General features: G+C 41.3%; 2 protein-coding genes across 3 annotated transcripts in view; both read left to right on the forward strand.

Annotated features, from left to right (window-relative positions):
- Positions 1 to 17,612, forward strand: part of MAP2K5 (mitogen-activated protein kinase kinase 5) — a 1,262,070-nt gene that overhangs the window by 372,857 nt on the left and 871,601 nt on the right. The gene's annotated exons all lie outside the window — the stretch shown is intronic.
- Positions 14,827 to 17,612, forward strand: part of LOC144825355 (uncharacterized) — a 72,621-nt gene continuing 69,835 nt past the window's right edge. Inside the window, exon 1 of the mRNA XM_078684146.1 lies at positions 14,827 to 14,842. Coding sequence (XP_078540272.1) covers positions 14,827 to 14,842 — 16 coding nt within the window. The remainder of the gene's footprint in view (positions 14,843 to 17,612) is intronic.

Genomic DNA, 17,612 nt, shown 5'->3' on the forward strand with positions numbered 1-17,612 from the left:
GACACTACTGATATGTCAAACTCATGCACCATATTGGCAAGCTGTCACACATAAACATTAAATAGTGTAGGGCTAAGAGATGAATCTTGTGGAACACCACAAGTGATTGGGAAATGATCTGAGAAACAGTCCCTTCCCATCACTTGAAAAGATCAGTGCTCTAAAAAAGAGGTGAGCCAATCCATGGCTTTGCCCTGAATTCCTACTTCCCTTAGACTGTCTTTTAAGATGGTGTGATTCACGGTGTCAAAAGCGGAGCTAAGATCTAATAGGAGAAAAGCTGCCGACTCACCATAATCTAATAGCGCCTTCATTACCTCTGTAACCACCAATAATGCTGTCTCTGTGCTACGGGATGTGCGAAAATGCATCTGAGTGTCGTGAAGGATTTCATTTGTCTCCAAAATATTGGCCAATGTGTGATTTACATGCTTCTCCAAAAGTTTCCCTAGAAACAGCAGGAGGGAATTAGGGTGCAGATTATTGAATACTGTTGGGTCAAGGTTAGCTTTTTCTTTGTAATGGCCTGATGATTGCATACTTTCAAGGTTTGGAGACCAGAGCTGTGTCTAGTGACAAGTTGAGTAATTCCATGAATGATGGTAGAATAGTATCCAGTGCTGTAGCTTGGATGTGTGGGTGCAGGGTCAACAGGAGAGCCAGATTTAGTCGCTTTAATTAAGATGAGGACATTCTCTTTTCCTCAAGTCTAGGGAATTGAACCAATATTGGAAAATACAATGGTACTCTTGCCTTATTTCCTTTATCTGGCCAAATTCCCTATTGCTCGGGAATTGATCATATATCTCAATCACCTTTTGGTGGAAGAAAGATGCTATGTCATTGTATCTCTCTTTAGGGGTGTGGAAAGAAGTATTGCTTTTATGGGGGCTAGTCAGAGTTTCAACCACTCTGAATAATTCCTTTGGGGAGTTTTCTGACTGGACTGGGAGATGTTGTCCTCATAGTATTTAGCTTGCACACTTTTCATTTCATTGTAATGGGACCTAATTACAGATTTATATTGAGATTTAAAGGCAGGGTCATACTCCTTTCTGCAGTCTTTCTAGTTTTTTCACATTGTTTTTTCAATAGAATGAGCTGTTTATTATACCATAGAGCCTTTTCAGGATGTGTTTTATTATAAATAGTTTTCTTGGGGGGACACACATTTAACGACTGGATAATCCAGTTCCCCCATTGCTGATATTCCTCTTCTAGTTTACCAGCAAAATGTGGGATATTGTCCCTCAGGACCGTTTGCCAGGATTCTGGGACCAGCTTAGACCAGCTTCTGGTTGCAGTTGTTTCGGCTCTAACCTTAGCCTGCTGACCAGATTTAGGTAGGCTAAAAGTAATAAAGTGATCTGACCAGGGGACTGGGATTGCTTTAGGTGCCATGATCTGGGCATCATTAGAAAAGGTGAGATCCAATATATGCCCTTTCTCATGAGTAGGTGATGACATATGTTAATTGTAGTGCTTCCAGGCCGCCCTCCAGCCTTCTTATGGTGAGGGTGTCTTTTGCGTCAAAATGAAGGTTGAAATCTCCCAATATTGTCATGTGAGATTTCTCCATCGCCAGACTGGTTAGAGATCAGGTAGTGGCTCCATGAATCTGCTGCTCGTAGTTGGGGGCCTATAGATGAGTACACCTGAAAAGGTGCGAGTGTGGAAAAGTGCAATGTGAAACTGGAAGCTTTTACATTCAGGGAAAGGAAACTTGGATATGGTGCATCTAAGATAATCTTTTAGGATAATAGCAATACCGCCCCCAATTTTATCTACACGATCTGATCTATGTATCTGGTAGCCTAAGGGGAGGGTGAAATGGATGCCCGGACATGAGCTATCATTGAGCCATGATTCCGTCACAAACAATATATGTATTGAGTTTTCCTCTAGCAGGGCTCTTATGTCTGAGATGTGCTTTGGGATAGGAAGGGCATTGATCAATCCCAGATTCTATGTGGGTCCTTGTAAGTCGCTTGTTATAGATTACAAATTCTTGTTCGGTGTGGCTCATAGCCACACTGGAGACAGGTTCTTTTGGGAGTGGGCATGTTGTTAGCTCCTAATTGAGGGGCGCAGGCGGGATTTGCTGGAGATCTAAAGGATAGTAGCTGATCTCTGAAATATTTGTATGAACCTGGGTTGCAAGGACCAGGGTTCCTGGCCCCCGGGCACGGACGGGCACAGATGGGCTTGACTTTGGCACGCCTGTGGTGCGCCCACTGCGCACCCAGCCCACAGTGGCCATTTAAGGAGAAGGTGGAGTCAGCAACTAGACCGCAAACCTACCACCTCTTCCCAACACTTTATGGTCTAAGTGGAGAAATGCCTCTCTATGGTTTCTTTGTGCCGTTTTAAGACCCTCGGATACGGTAAGAAGGAAGAAACCCCTTTTAGTTCCCCGAATTATTTCTAATCGTATAAAACTTCAAATTCATCACATACATAAAACAATGTCACTGCAATATTAATAGAACCAAGTTAAAAAATAAGCAAATTGCTGCTAGTACGTGACGTAGAGCTAAAGAAACAGCAGGTAATCGTCTTACAGAATACTGCCGGGTCATCAAATCCCTTAAATATCTAGGTGGATGGCACTTCCTTCTAAGTGGTCCTTCCTTTACCACCATATCCTCACGACTCTTACTGTTACTCTTCTTGCCAACGCCCATCGAATATAGCACCAATTCCACCTTTTTTTTGGTGTCATCAAATTCTTGTCTAAAATTCCACACTGTACCGTAAAAGCAGCATGGTGCTTCAACTTGGTGACCTATGCAAGCGCTGTTTACTTAAAAATGGATGCACATCCTGCAGCACCCGACAATATGTCCCTCCCGGCTGTTGCTGCTGCGCAACCGAATGCTTAGTTATTACGGAGCGCTGCCTCTGGCTACATTGAGCGCAGTTTATGAATTATCGTTTCGATTCTCCTTTTTCACATGCGTTCAACCTGTCTTCCATTGCTTGAGCTGCGATTTCGACTGGTCCCTGGATTTGTGTCTCTGCAGTACGGTGTCTCCCAACGCGGATTATGACCAGCTGATGAGCCCCTTAGTGGTTCATGACTTGCTCTGTTCTGGCGGCAGGATTATGGCCTTAGCAGCGATACATGGAATAATGGGACGTTGGAATGTTTTGGCAGCGGCGCATGACTTCTTGGCACGCAGTTACATGGAAGATGACCCGAGTTTTCCTCCGATGGTGATAGAGGCTCCGGTCGTTGAGGAACATGTATGTTCATTCCCACTATTGAATTGGATGGTTGAAATGTTTTCAGATGAGAACAATGACTTCCTCTTGGAGGCTGTTGCTACATACTGTGCTTATACGCTGGTGGAATAAGACTGTTTGATTTTTCTACCTATTCTTTATTATTTAGTTACTGCTTTCTATCAAAGATCGAATACATTTTTTTGCAAAATTTAACTTGACTCTGCTTTTTAGGCTTGGACTATGCGTTCGTAATTTGCCCACGTTTATATTATGTGCTTTGGTCAAGGAAAGGTGTCATGGGCTGAGCCTTGCACTCACACCGTGTTAAGTTAGCATGGGTTTATTAGAAGCTTAAACGCCATTTTTGTTTTCCTGCTCTGCTTTGCACACAACACACACTTGCAATATTGTTTAGAGAAGGCCGAGTATTTTGCTTCATATGAGAATAATTTGTTATACTACATTTGTAGACTGCCTCGCTACTTTATTGTGTATAGTGAGAGCATGAAACATCAAGGTTATCTTGCATACTGTGTCTGTTATTCGGAATGATCCTCACACGTTCGAGCCATAAGACATATGCAGCTGTGGCACCTCTGATACTGACGCGTTTAATAATGCACTGTGCAGGCATGATTACACACAGTTGGAGAACATTCGTATCCTGACAGTTTGTGTAGAATTCAATGTGATCCACTACTGCTGAGTACCAGAGGTATGGGTCTGCCTATGTAGTCGTATGAGATCTTCTGTAGTTATAAACCAAGCTGCTAGGTAGGGAGGGTGAAATCTAGATATATTTTAAATCTGTTTCCCTTTTGCATTATAGGATGCTTTCTACCTTTGTATTTTATGGAATAGTAACAATGCTGACAACTTTGTTTCTGATAATATGTTTGCTTATATTATCTAAGGTACTGGGCATGAGATTACAGTGTTAGAAATAAACATTTCAAAGTTGCAGGTGTCTTTATTTAGTGCTTGTTTTGGACTGGTGTAAGACTGTAACGAAAGAGTGCTCTTGTTATCCACCTTACCTGAGATAACCTAAGCCGCATGTTCGGGGTTGACTAATAATTGGTGTTTTTGCTATAGGACGAAGAACCAATGAGTCACTGATTGCTAGTCTGTTAGGGGGTTTGGGTACTAAGGTGGGGTTTGGAACTCCGTAATTCACTGAAGTCGTAAGTCTTTATGCACAGTTGTGTGTAGGAGCAGAATCACTGCAACAGTAGTTTCAACAAAAACGCTCGATAAAGGGCCTTGAGTTTGAATCAAAATATGAAATTGAAGAATAATTGATAAGTGCAGCCAAGAAAGGGAGCAAGTGTGCAAATTTCATAGTGCCTTCAGCCGGGGTAGTTGATATAATAAAAAGCCTTGATAAAGGGCATGCACTTTGAATTTGAATTAAAGAAGAATAATTGATAACCCCAGCCAAGAAACGCAGCAAGTATGCATGTGTATGTGTGGATGATGTGTTGATTGAGCGGAAGATGAATAAGGTGAAAAATAAGAAAGGCTGCAGACATGCAAACTTTGTACTTCGCTGTAAGGGAAGTGGCTGTTTAGTTTTCCAGTACATATATATATATATATATATATATAGATATATATTACCTACTGGCGGTCGCCAGTAGGTATATATAGTTAGGATTTTTTCTCTATGGGTTTTTTGAAAATTCTATGTCTAATAACTTTGGCGTTTGTGGACGGAATTGGCTGAAATTTTCAGGAAAATGGCACATTTTGTTTCTGAGCAGCCCTTGAAAATTTGGGGGGGGTTCGTCAAGGGGGGGCTGAGAAAAAAGGGGGGACCCAAAACGTGTTTTTAACATTGAGTTTTCCATAGGGCGGTTGGCCTCACTTTTAGCCCGAACGGCTGAATGGATTTGCACGAAACTTGGCAAAATTGTAGGGACTGGTAGCCCGATGTGCCTTTTGTAGGTCTCAATATATGTGCTCCAGTGGATTTTGAGAAATTAACGTTTAAAAAAAGATATATATCTGTAACAGCGGACCGGGCAGCGGTCCAGGACGCGTACTTTTCGCGCAACGGAGCTTTGTGAAGCGAAGCTGATTGGTTCTCCGGCGTCTGTCAACATTCCAAACAGTCCGTAGCGGCCGCCATCTTGTCTCTCGGTAGGATCGAGAGACAAGAGGAGGCCAAAGCGAAGGGGCAAATGACCATAAGGGGGAATAGTAGATCCTCGCTGACCCCCTACGTTTGATGTGGAGGTTTTAAAAGGGCCCCTCGGGCAAAAAAAACAATAATAATAATAATCGAACGGCTGAATGGATTTGCACGAAACTTGGCAAAATATTAGGGACTGGTAGCCCGATGTGCCTTTGCTAGGTCTCAATATATGTGCTCCAGTGGATTTTGAGAAATTAACGTTCAAAAAAAGATATATATCTGTAACAGCGCTCCGCTTCGCGTACTTTCCGCGTTACGGAGCTTTGCGAAGCTGATTGGTTCTCCGGCGTCTGTCAACATTCCAAACAGTCCGTAGCGGCCGCCATCTTGTCTCTCGGTAGGATTGAGAGACAAGAGGAGGCCAAAGCGAAGGGGGAAATGACCATAAGGGGGCATAGTAGATCCTTCCTGACCTCTTAGGTTTGATGTACCATTTTGCCAAGTTTGGTGTAATTCCGTTCAGCCATTCAGGCTGTAGACGTATGTAAATGTCCTATGGAAAATTGCATGGGGAAAACACATTTGAAAGTGTTGAAATTTAGAACCAATTAAAATGTTACTTTGGTTTTGTATTTGTGTGTGATGAAAGTTAATTGGTTATGTATATATTTCAAATGAGAGGAAACCACAGCCATTTTGTGATACTACTGTCTGAGGTACATTTGTGAGGAATTTTTGGTGGTGAATTTCTGGTGTTTGATTTACACAGTACTAACACTTCTCCTACTTTTAAAAAGGTGAGTTGTTAATTTGTAAGGGGAACTATGTTGTACACTTGAAGATAATTTGAAAAATGTTTTCTGTTATTTATTTGCAGTCCTTCTGTTATACTAAATACTTGATAAAGTTAGTTTTATATTATGTATTACTAAAAACGATAAATGAAAGTGATTATTTTTTTCTGCAATTTACAGCAAGCAATTTCAAAATAAAATGGCTCACAATGAAGAGACCGTGGCAATTTCTTTTGAATTGTCCACTACATTGATTGAAATTGAGAGCACCAATAATGAAATATTGTCACAAGGAGGACATGACTTGTATGATTCCATTAGATTGATTGAAATGGACAGCACCAAGAATGAAATATTGTCACAAGGAGATGACTTGAATGATTCCACTACATTGATTGAAATTGAGAGCACCAATAATGAAATATTGTCACGAGGAGATGACTTGAATGATTCCACTACATTGATTGAAATTGACAGCACCAATAATGAAATATTGTCACAAGGAGGAGATGACTTGAATGATTTTTTTGATCAATCTCTTGATGGCGAATTTATCGAGTGTTTGGAGACCATAGAGTTACAAGAATCATCATTGGAGACTTTTCATGAGGACATTGCTGATGAGGACATGTTACTAGTTCTTTCAAATTTAGAAAATTCTGAAGAATAAATTTATATTTAGAAATCAAAAATTGTTTGAGACATTATTCATTTTTATTTTTAATTTATGAGGTTGTAGCGAAGTGATTGTAGTATAAAATGAGACTTATAGTATAGAGTGCAACATTTTTATGTTACATGGTAAGTTTACTCATATTTACTTCCCTTCTGCCACTATACTATCTCCAATGTGTATTTGACATCTCTTCTTCATCTCCGGCCTCCTTTCTCTCACTGTGTGTCTCCGATGCATCTTATCGCTGCTATTTTGTGTAATTACAGAAGAGAGTAAAATAAAATAGTTCGGAACGTGAAAAGGGGGCAAAGTAGAGTACTCCTCACCCCCTAGGCCTTTTTAGGCGGTCCCAAAAGGATCAGTTTCTGCTTTCCTGAGAGATTATGGTATGAGTTCCATATACCACAATAACTTGCATTACAACATGCAAGATATCTATCTCCTATTACCAACTTTTGGAGATATTCGCGCTAAGCGCGAATATCTCCAAAAAGTAACACCTGCCCTGAGCAGTTCTTAGCCATGTTATCCAATGGGAGGTGGATAACATGGCTAAGAGCATTAGCTCGGTAATGCATGAATATCGCTGAGTTTTTAGCGATATTCATGCATTGCGGCCGTTTATTATCGCATTTGCGATAAACCTTGATAATAGCAAGGTTTATCTTCGATAATTTCTGACGATGCTTAGTGGTAAAAAATTCGTTGGTAAGCATCGTTAGCGATAAATATCGCTTAACTTTGGTAATATGCCCCAACGTCTGTTAACGTTCGATTCGAAGGAAATGAGGAAGTGTTGAAAAACATTGTCTGCGCCATCTTGCCTTTTTTGAAATGCCACACTTTTGTCGTGCACGGCAGCCATTTTAGATGTCTTGACCAGACCCACTCTCTGCACGCTGTCGATTCGTAGCATGGCTCCTCACCCACGCAAGCATCTTCCCCAGGCACTGGTCACCACCGCTCTCTGTCTTATGCATTGGCAATAAACCTCCCCCCATCTGCGCTGCTCTTCCCTGAGAATCACACTCTGTGCCCTCCCGACACCTCCCTTTCGCTCTATTCACTACCGCACCCTCTGACACTCCTCTTCCTCTGTGTCCGATTGTCCAGGCTATCAGCTAGCCCTGCAGATGTAGTTTATGGCCCCAGCTGTAAAGAATCACCCCTCTTCAAAGGAGTTATAGTAGATCAAGGCCCACACCCGATGAGATCCGTCACACCACACGTGTTCCTACTATCTGAAAACCATCCTGTATTGTGATTGGGGAGGGGACCGAGCCTGAAGCGGAAGATTCCAGGAATGACTCTTTGTACATCAAAGTTTTTACAATTATGTGTCACATTAAAAATATATAGCACTCCAACAAAGTAGTAGGAATATAAAACTTTAATAACATATAAATATATACAACAAAACAAAAACAGTAAAAACATTTAAACAACGAAGAGACCGTGGCAATTTCTTTTGAATTATCCAATAGATTTATTGAAATTGACAGCACCAATAATGAAATATTCTTGTCAGTAGCGGTCTGTTGTGCGAATAGTTCCAAGGCAGCAGAACGCGCTGAAATCTAGATGGCACGAAGGTGATGTCTAGTAAGTTGCCGCCCAGCAAATAACGGCGTGGGGCGCCGCGGGGGTGAGTGAGTCCAGTAGGCACCACAGCTATTCTTACCGGCATTGCAGAATTACTGCTGGGGACAATGCCTGTGCTGTAGCAGGGTCACAGCAGAAACAAAAAGAATTCTGTTGAAGATGTTGTTGGTTTTCAATTTGAAAACAGTTCTGGTGTCAACTGCTATGCTAATGTAGTGGTTAATGTTTTGTTTTCTCTAGAAAATGTAAAAGAGGGGGAGGCAGTCCAAAGTTCCGTTAAAAGGGCAAAGGAAAGGATCGGTGGTTTGAACTATCAGTCAAAAAGGGGAGGGGGTGCAATAATTTTTCCTACCGGGTCACACTGTGCTTTCACCGGAAGTGAGGTCTGCAGGATTCTAGTAATTCAAAGTGAGGCTGGCGCCAGCATGGGAGCGCCGACGTCCCGCGGATACAGTTTCGTCACTCCACGGGCGATCATGGCAGTCATTCCCCATCGGGGGTCGGAGACTCCCGCGGCTCCTCTAGAATCTTCAAGGTCGTGGAGGACTACGGTGGTGGAGTCAACCAGTGACCGGGCCATTTCTTTATGCTGGGCCCGCTCTTGCCAGGTCGACCGCCATTTTGAGAGTTCGGCAGCTACCGGCGATCGCGGGGTCACATGAGCGGACGGGCTCCACCCTGCCGGGCGAGACGTTGCAGCATGGCCACAGTGGAAGAACCCTTTTCCGGGCGCCTGGAGCGCTGAGGGTGCAGCTGGGAAGCCTCCACCTGGGGAGGCGGGAGAGGCCTGTTCGCACCGTCTCTCCCTCCCAGTGCACCCCACGGCGTCTCGCTTGAGATTTGTTATGGCCGGACCAGGCGATGAGGACGAGGGGGGGGGGGGTCGGAGGCATGTGCAAGACATCCCCCCCCTAGTGTTGTCGCAGCCATTATTCAAGAAAGAAGAAGTGTCCCGTCCGTCTTCGGGCCGGGCTTCCGGTAGATGTCGGCCGGACGCCCCTGGCTCTGGCCCCATGAACGGGTTTCTTGGTTTATCGGCTGCAGCCGGATCCCGTCGGCCTCGGCCCCCCGACCGTTGGTGGCCGGACCGGAAGAGCATGTGGCGGGACTACCTGCAACTCTCAAGGGCCACCGCGGCCGGACTGGGAGAGAGAGGGGAGGGTCGAGGAGACATTCCCCCCCCCTGCAACTGTTCAGCGTTGTAAAGGCAATCCCCTGGCCGGGTCCCGCTGGCCTCGGCCTCTCCTCCGGCTACACCCTACGTTAGGATCTCCTGGCCGAGGCGTGGCAGCAGGACCTGCCTTATATGGGCTGCTCCCGGCTGGGCGTAGTCGGAACCCTGCCCCACCTTGGAAGTTTCCAGAGTGGGGGCGGATGTTCTACTGACTTGCATTTTCCGTAGTCTATCGATTTTTTTGCCGTGGCAGGCGGTGGGACAGCGAGGGGTGATTTGGTTTCTCTTACTGTTTTTCTGGTCTCTCACCACTGGCATATTTTAACGTTTTCTTGTTTCTAGGACATTAATAGGTTTTATCATTACGTTATGTTATCGTTTCTTTGTTCGTTGTTTAATAAAAGTTCATGTTCATCAGTGGCCTACTGATTTTCGTTTTCCTATTCTTTTCTTTCCAGGTTGTTTCATGCTAAAGTTTCTGTTAACAGGATACAGTGATCACTTCGTTATTATTGCATATGTCCTTTTCACTAGGGGTGCTCTCTGGTCGGGCCAGATGACGTATCTCTAGTAAATGGTCCGGGTGAAACAGGTGCATCAATCAGTGGGGAGTAGATAGGCATGACAGATTACAACGGGGGAGAAAGGTCCGCATTACGTACCCTTTCACTACTTGCAAAGATTTTCCTACGTTTATTTGCAAACAGGGAATACCTCCAAAAAGAACTAATTCCCAAACAGTCAATGTTAGGACAATCAATCAATCAATGAGGAATGAAATAGGTACGACGTGTTAAAGGCTTGCGTTACCTACCCTTCACTATCTGCAAAGGGAGAGAGAATATTCCTATTCTTCCTCGTTTGCAGGCAGAGAAGATCCTTAAGAGAATTAACTTCGAACAATTCAATGCTCGATTCAAACAATCAACAAGGGGTACTGTGAACAGAAATGAACGCCGCTTATGTACATACGCATTGCTATTTTCAACAGGTTGTTCCTAATGTTTCTATTTTAGCGAGGTCAAAAAGAGATCCCATTAGTGGCCTACTGATTTTGCTCGATTCCTTTTGTTTTTTTACACGATTTTTCGCTATCTGCAAAGACTAAACAGAGTATTGCGACTCTGTGCTTGTTTGTAAATAGAGAATGAACCAAAGAGAACAATCAATCAAATGGAGAGAGAAGCAGGCACGACGGATTACAAAGGGGGCAAAGGGCTGCGTTAACTACCCTTCACTATCTGCAAAGAGAGAGTACTCCTAATAGAAATGAGGGGTGGGGGGCAGCATTCAAAGCAGATCAGTGTGCATAAACACGAAAATGTTTTTACTTACCACGTACTTGACATTCGACAGCTTATGATATTTGCTATTAAAAAACCATTGAAATTCACTGAAAAAACCATAGGTTATAGACCATATATAGTTAGGAATTAGCATTTACAAAACCTTGAAAATTCACTGAAAAAACCATAGGTTATACACCATATATAGTTAGGAATTAGCATTTAAAAAACCTTATTTTACTCACACAAAACCATTGAAATTCCATATATAGTTAGTTGCACTAACTATATATCGCGCACCCGCAATCCACTGCTGATCATGTCACATATTACATCATTCATGACATGGTCAGTGACATCACTGATGACATCTCAAATGACATCACTGATGAGATCACTGATGACATCTCATTTGACATCAATGACCACATCACTGATGATATCATTCATGTGACAATACAATGCATCTCCTCACGTTTTAATATAACCTCTGTTTCACCCAGTGTTAAATACAGAGTATAATTTTTGAAACCATTGACACACCAATACTAGTTACTACATACGTACTCACTGATTCCTACGTCTACACACACATTCACTCATTCACCCATACAATCATTCATACATACAATCACTCATCTTTACAACACTATCATATGCACTCATACACCTATACAGACACTTACACTCTGCCACTCATCCATGGAGTTACTCACACACCTAGTCAGTCCTGTAAAGAATCAATCACACTTCCATTTTCTTGTCTATACAGTTAAACATAGAGCACCTTACATTTTCAAACATATACTAACACATACTTACTTTCTTATACAATCATTGATACAAGTACACATTGATCTGCACAGAGTCACACACCTCCCAGCCAGCCACACACACACTCAGTCTCCTATACAAATACTTGGAGAATCAATCAATAACCCATATAGTTAATCATATAGCTACTGATCAACACATGCAGCAGTTTACAGAACAACAGACATAATGATGCACAAATTAAGACAGTTTAGTCACTAACCCATGCACTCAGTGAGACACATTTAATCACTCACTCATACATTCAGTCATGCACCTACTAAATCCTTCGTCCAGACACTTATACATCTACTCATTCTTCAATATGTAAAACATATTTAAACTTTACAGAAACACACAGTCACTGGATGATGTCATCAGTGATGTCACTGACCATGTCATGAATGATGTAATATGTGACATGATCAGCAGTGGATTGCGGGTGCGCGATATATAGTTAGTGCAACTAACTATATATGGAATTTCAATGGTTTTGTGTGAGTAAAATAAGGTTTTTTAAATGCTAATTCCTAACTATATATGGTGTATAACCTATGGTTTTTTCAGTGAATTTTCAAGGTTTTGTAAATGCTAATTCCTAACTATATATGGTCTATAACCTATGGTTTTTTCAGTGAATATATATATATATATATATAGATATATATATATATATATACACATATATATATATTCACTGAAAAAACCATAGGTTTCACACACGTTATAGTTAGGAATTAGCATTTAAAAAACCTTAGAAATTCACTGAAAAAACCATAGGTTTCACACACGTTATAGTCACTGAAAAAAACATAGGTTTCACACACGTTATAGTTAGGAATTAGCATTTAAAAAACCTTAGAAATTCACTGAAAAAAACATAGGCTTCACACACGTTATAGTTAGCTGGACATTACACTCATACAAAACCATTGAAATTCCCCCGTTATAGTTAGTTCAGCTAACTATAACTCGCGTGCCCGCAATGCACTGCTGATGACGTCACATATAACATCACTCATGACATGGTCAGTGACATCACTCATGACATCACTGGTTTTTTCATATATATATATATATATATATATATATCCAATTACCAATTTCCTTTCACACACGGAAATAATCCAGCACTCCAAAGGGGGTCAGTTTACTCCATATTTATTTAAATGATGGCATCCACATGTTTCGGCTGTCTCGTGCAGCCTTGTTCACGATGCATAGTGCAGTTTGTTTAAACTTTAAATACACATCCTGATAAAACATAGACATTAACAAAGGATAATCCCAATGCACATCTAAGCCTTATTATCACAATAAAAGTGAGTGCCATTTTGGAGTGTTTTTTTGCTATTGCATTCCATTTTATTTTTCATGCAAGTGCATTTATACAAGCATTTCATTAAACTTTTTTATGCAGTGTATCATTATCACTGCTTTACAGATTTTTCCTAAACGTAAATAAATACATTTGTATGCATCTATAGTTTTATGTATAATGCTTTATAATACACTTCTATACATTCTCTTTGTATGCTGACTAAAAATGTAACTACATTTCATTCCAATGTTCCAATGTGATAATGGCGTAGTTAAAGTGCTAAGGGATACAGTACATTTCAAAAGTGCTAGTGCATAAAAAAAATGTTTGTTAAAAAACATTTTCTTTCTATAAAAACAAGTCATTCCTTCCTAAATTCATAATATGTTTCTCTCAATTCAATGACCTTATATTTTTGTATATTAAAATTCATATACTCTCAATTTAATTATCCTTGTATTTCTTTGAACAAACAAGGGGAAGGTGACAAAGTGCTAGTACATAATAACATTATTTCATAAAGTGCTAGTGCTTCTTATTCAACTGCTTGAAAATAAAGTGCATGTGTCCCTTGTCCTTCTCCTCCATATCTAAGAAATAGTTTAAAAAAACAGTTCCCATGAGTGCACAGCTATATTTCATATTTTTCTCACAGACATGTAAAAAGATCTTCATCAATATTGAGGCCATTAGTTTTTCTGCTATCATATTCAAGTATAAAATATGTCTCCAGTTTCCGGAGCGCTCTCTCTCTCCATTGCCTCCCCTTCTTTTTCTCTGAACCTCTGCCAAACAACTATATTTCTTCAAGTTGTGGTCATTATGATGTTCTTTCTCAAAGTGTCTGGCAACAGGGTAGTTCCGATCTCCATTTATAACTGCTTGTCTATGCTGCAGAATTCTTTGATGCACAGGTATTCTTTGACCACCAGGAAGGTCAGCACACGCATCGTAGAGCACCGGAGCAGCATTAGGTGCAAACGATCAAATACCAAAATGACCACACATTTCCTTGAGAAACAGCATACCCCGAATGAAATGAGGTGGGTGGTCCTTGAAACTATGCAGAATCAAACACACATGGACAAAAAATTTTTGAAAAGGAACAACGCTGGGTTTTTAAATTACGTTCAGATACCCATGGCCTTAATGATGACATACCATGGGGGACAACTCACGCAATAATCTGAATTTTGAAAAAACCTTTGATCCACTACTGTCCAGTAATCTAGCTTCTATGAACTTTCACTACTTAAAGTACTTTGCCTTTTCCTTAGTGCAATGCCCCCCTTGACTGCATTTGTTCACAAATTTCAGAACTTTCTTACTTTTCTTTTAGAAAAGCGTGGACTTTGGAGATACCCCATGCTATTAATAGGTACGAGTCCTTCTAACCAACAGCACCATAAAAAAGGGGCTGATAAACTACAAAGATGGCCGTTGCCAACTTACTACTGATTGACACATATAAAACATAGTTTTTAATCGCAGTTTTTGAATCGCTTCGACTAAAAGCGTGTACTTAGAGAAACCCCATTCTTCAATAGGTATGAGTCATTGAAGAAACAGTACCATTAGAGGGGGTTGAATAAACTACAAAGATGGCCACCGCCAAATTACTACTGATTTCCACACATGAAACACAGTTTTTAATTACTTCGACCCATAATCCTAATTCACCTTTTTAGGATGGTTCAGGCAGAAGATCTCCAATAAATGACCACTTGGTAAAAACGAGCTTTACACACAGTGTTACCACGATTATAAGGTGACGATATATGTATATACCCCCAAGATGGCCGCCGCTAATGGTACATATTCCACACATGAAACATAGTTTTAAATCACTTCGACAAAATATCCTAAATCAGTTTTTTAGGATGGATTCAGGAACCAAATCTCCAATAAATAACTACTTGGCAAAAACGAGCGTTATACACAGTTTTACCGCGATTAGAATATGGCAATATACCCCCAAGATGGCCACCGCAAGTTCCACTCGTCCAAAACAAACCACGCACAGTCTACACCGACCGCAATGACAATGCGGAAACTCAAGCATTTAAGCAACAACCGGACGCACACTCTCCAATATGCGGTCCGGAGGTTGCAGTAAGTGCCTTTTAAACCCCACAGGTACCGACAAACAGCGGACTGCAGCGGTGACCGTTTGCTGTTTGGTAGCATTACCGGCCACAAACTTGGTAATAATTTATCCTCCATTTGTAACTTTACCGGCCACTAACACGGCAACATTTTCCCTCATTTCTCTCCCAAATACCAGATTGGAGGGATACCATCAACTCTCCGCGTCCATGGGGCAAAGTTAGGTCCCCATTCATGTATGTAATGGTCTGTTTATATGTGGTGTGTGTGTAAAATCACTGAGTGCTTATCACGGTGTTCGACGACACCTGTTTAATTACACGCCATTTGTCTCTTTCTCCTTCTTTTCAAGCATCGACAAAGGCGCAGACATCTTCACACTCTGTGTCTTGTGTGTGTGTATATATAAAAAATGATGTGAATACTCTGAGGGGCCATGTACCCCTTTAACCAAATAGTGTCTTTTTTCTTTTTCTTTCCTACAGATACTACATGACCATTATTTTGTGTATGTACTAATGCATGCCTTATTATTGCAGCATTTAATCAAATTTTAAACATCACTTGAGCACAATTAGGAGTGGCGAACACAGGGCTGGTCCCGGTGTAGTCCTGAAGAAGAGCCTGGGGAATGCTCTAAACATGTTGACAGGAATTGCTAGGCACACCTAACTCATTGCTACTAGGACCCCTAGCATTCTACCCTGTTTTTAATGTACCCCCTAGGAGCAAGAATACATCATTTTTATCCCACTAGGTAGGTAGTTTTAACCCACTTTAAATAATTCCACTCCACTTCACAACACTGTCTGCACTACACAGAGTCCATCACTTAAGAGCTCCTATGTAGTTCGCAAGTCGCAGCACGCCTCAGTCCGTAGAGGGCTGGGATGGCCGCAGTGATGAAGCATGTCACCGTGGGGAAACCCTGGTGAGTGCGGGGACAAAAAAAAGAAAAATTATTTTCTTTCGACTAAAAACATAACTATTCCAACTCCAGTGAGTGTTGTGAATGCTGGTTACTAAAAAGCTAGGCTCTTGACCCCTGGTTCCAGAGGTTTCATGTTAGAGTTACTCAAGGCCTTCATAAATTAAGGTATTGCTAAAGATAAGAGATCCGAGAACAGAGATTGTCATCAAAAGCATGTCTCCTTCTGGCCCATCAACTTGGGGGATCCTCTGTCCCCAGAGAATTCAGTTAAAAGCTTAGGAGTTATCATAGACAATGAGCTATCCGTAAGATCTCAGTTAGGATAAGTAATTTCATCCTGCTTCCTAGCTCTTCGAAGAATTTAAAAAATAGCTAGATTCCTTACCTTCGAAGCATTGACCCATGAAGTCATAGCCTTGATCATATCTCGTCTTGACTATGCCAACTCTTTCTATATCAAACTACCCAAAACTTTACTTTCCAGAATCCAGATAGTTCAGAATCAAGCAGCACGTCTCATTTATAAACAGCCTAGACTTTGCCACATCACCTCTCTTCTGAGAGACCTCTACTGACTGCCTATGAATTAAAGGGTTATCTTTTTTTAAACTTTATTTATTCATTTTTGCATAACAATTAACACAGGTGTACATTCCGTAGAAAGCATCCATGATTGGCTTAAACTCAGCCACATTGTTTACATTCCCTGTCATTGGATATACATGAACAATCACACGTGAGTCACTTCCAGTCCCATCAGCCGACTAATCCCCTTCCTCTTCGGAGCTCGGGCCGTTGGCAAAGGATTATCTTTCAAATAGGTTGCATTACCTTCAAGACTCTTGCCGAAGAAGGTCCATCCTTCATAAATTCTAGATTTCAGAAATATATCTCTTCCTCCTCTTCTCAGAATCTCCCCTTCCATCCCTAAGTTCAAAATGAGAAGGATGGGCTGCTTGACCTGCTTCGGATTCTCTGTTTTAGCCCCTCGGATCTAGAACTCATTTCCTCTCATTATACGAATGGCCTAGAGTTCAGACAGACGCTAAATACCTTGTTATTTCGGCAAGCTTATAACTAGTGCAAATTCTAAATGCAGCTGGTTTTTCATGTTCCTTCTCTGTTACTTCAGCGCCAAGAAACCTTGTGGTGTGTGGGCGCTTAACAAGTTAACATAACATAAGATGAAGTGCAGGAAACTTTCTTTGATTCTTTTCCTAAATAAATGCGTGCCTGTTTGACAATTTTCTGAATGTTAGTGTTCAGTAAAGTATAGAGCAGGCCTGTGCTGCTGTTCACCAGGGTAGGAGGGCCGCAAGCGCCCCCCCCCCCCCACATACTTTATGTATCCCTGCCTTATACCATCCTTCAAAATGATAATAAGTAGTATATTATATTATGCACATCTGCAAATATGATATATACCATTATATTGTTTCAGGTGTATTTGTTTTATAAATGGCATTGAAGAAAAGCCAGGATGCAAAGTCTTACATTTGTGGTGTAAGTTAAATCACATTGAAGGGATCTCGTGAATTGGGGAA

This window comes from Lissotriton helveticus, chromosome 3_1 (genome assembly GCF_964261635.1).
Source record: "Lissotriton helveticus chromosome 3_1, aLisHel1.1, whole genome shotgun sequence".
In the NCBI taxonomy this organism is placed as follows: domain Eukaryota; kingdom Metazoa; phylum Chordata; class Amphibia; order Caudata; family Salamandridae; genus Lissotriton; species Lissotriton helveticus.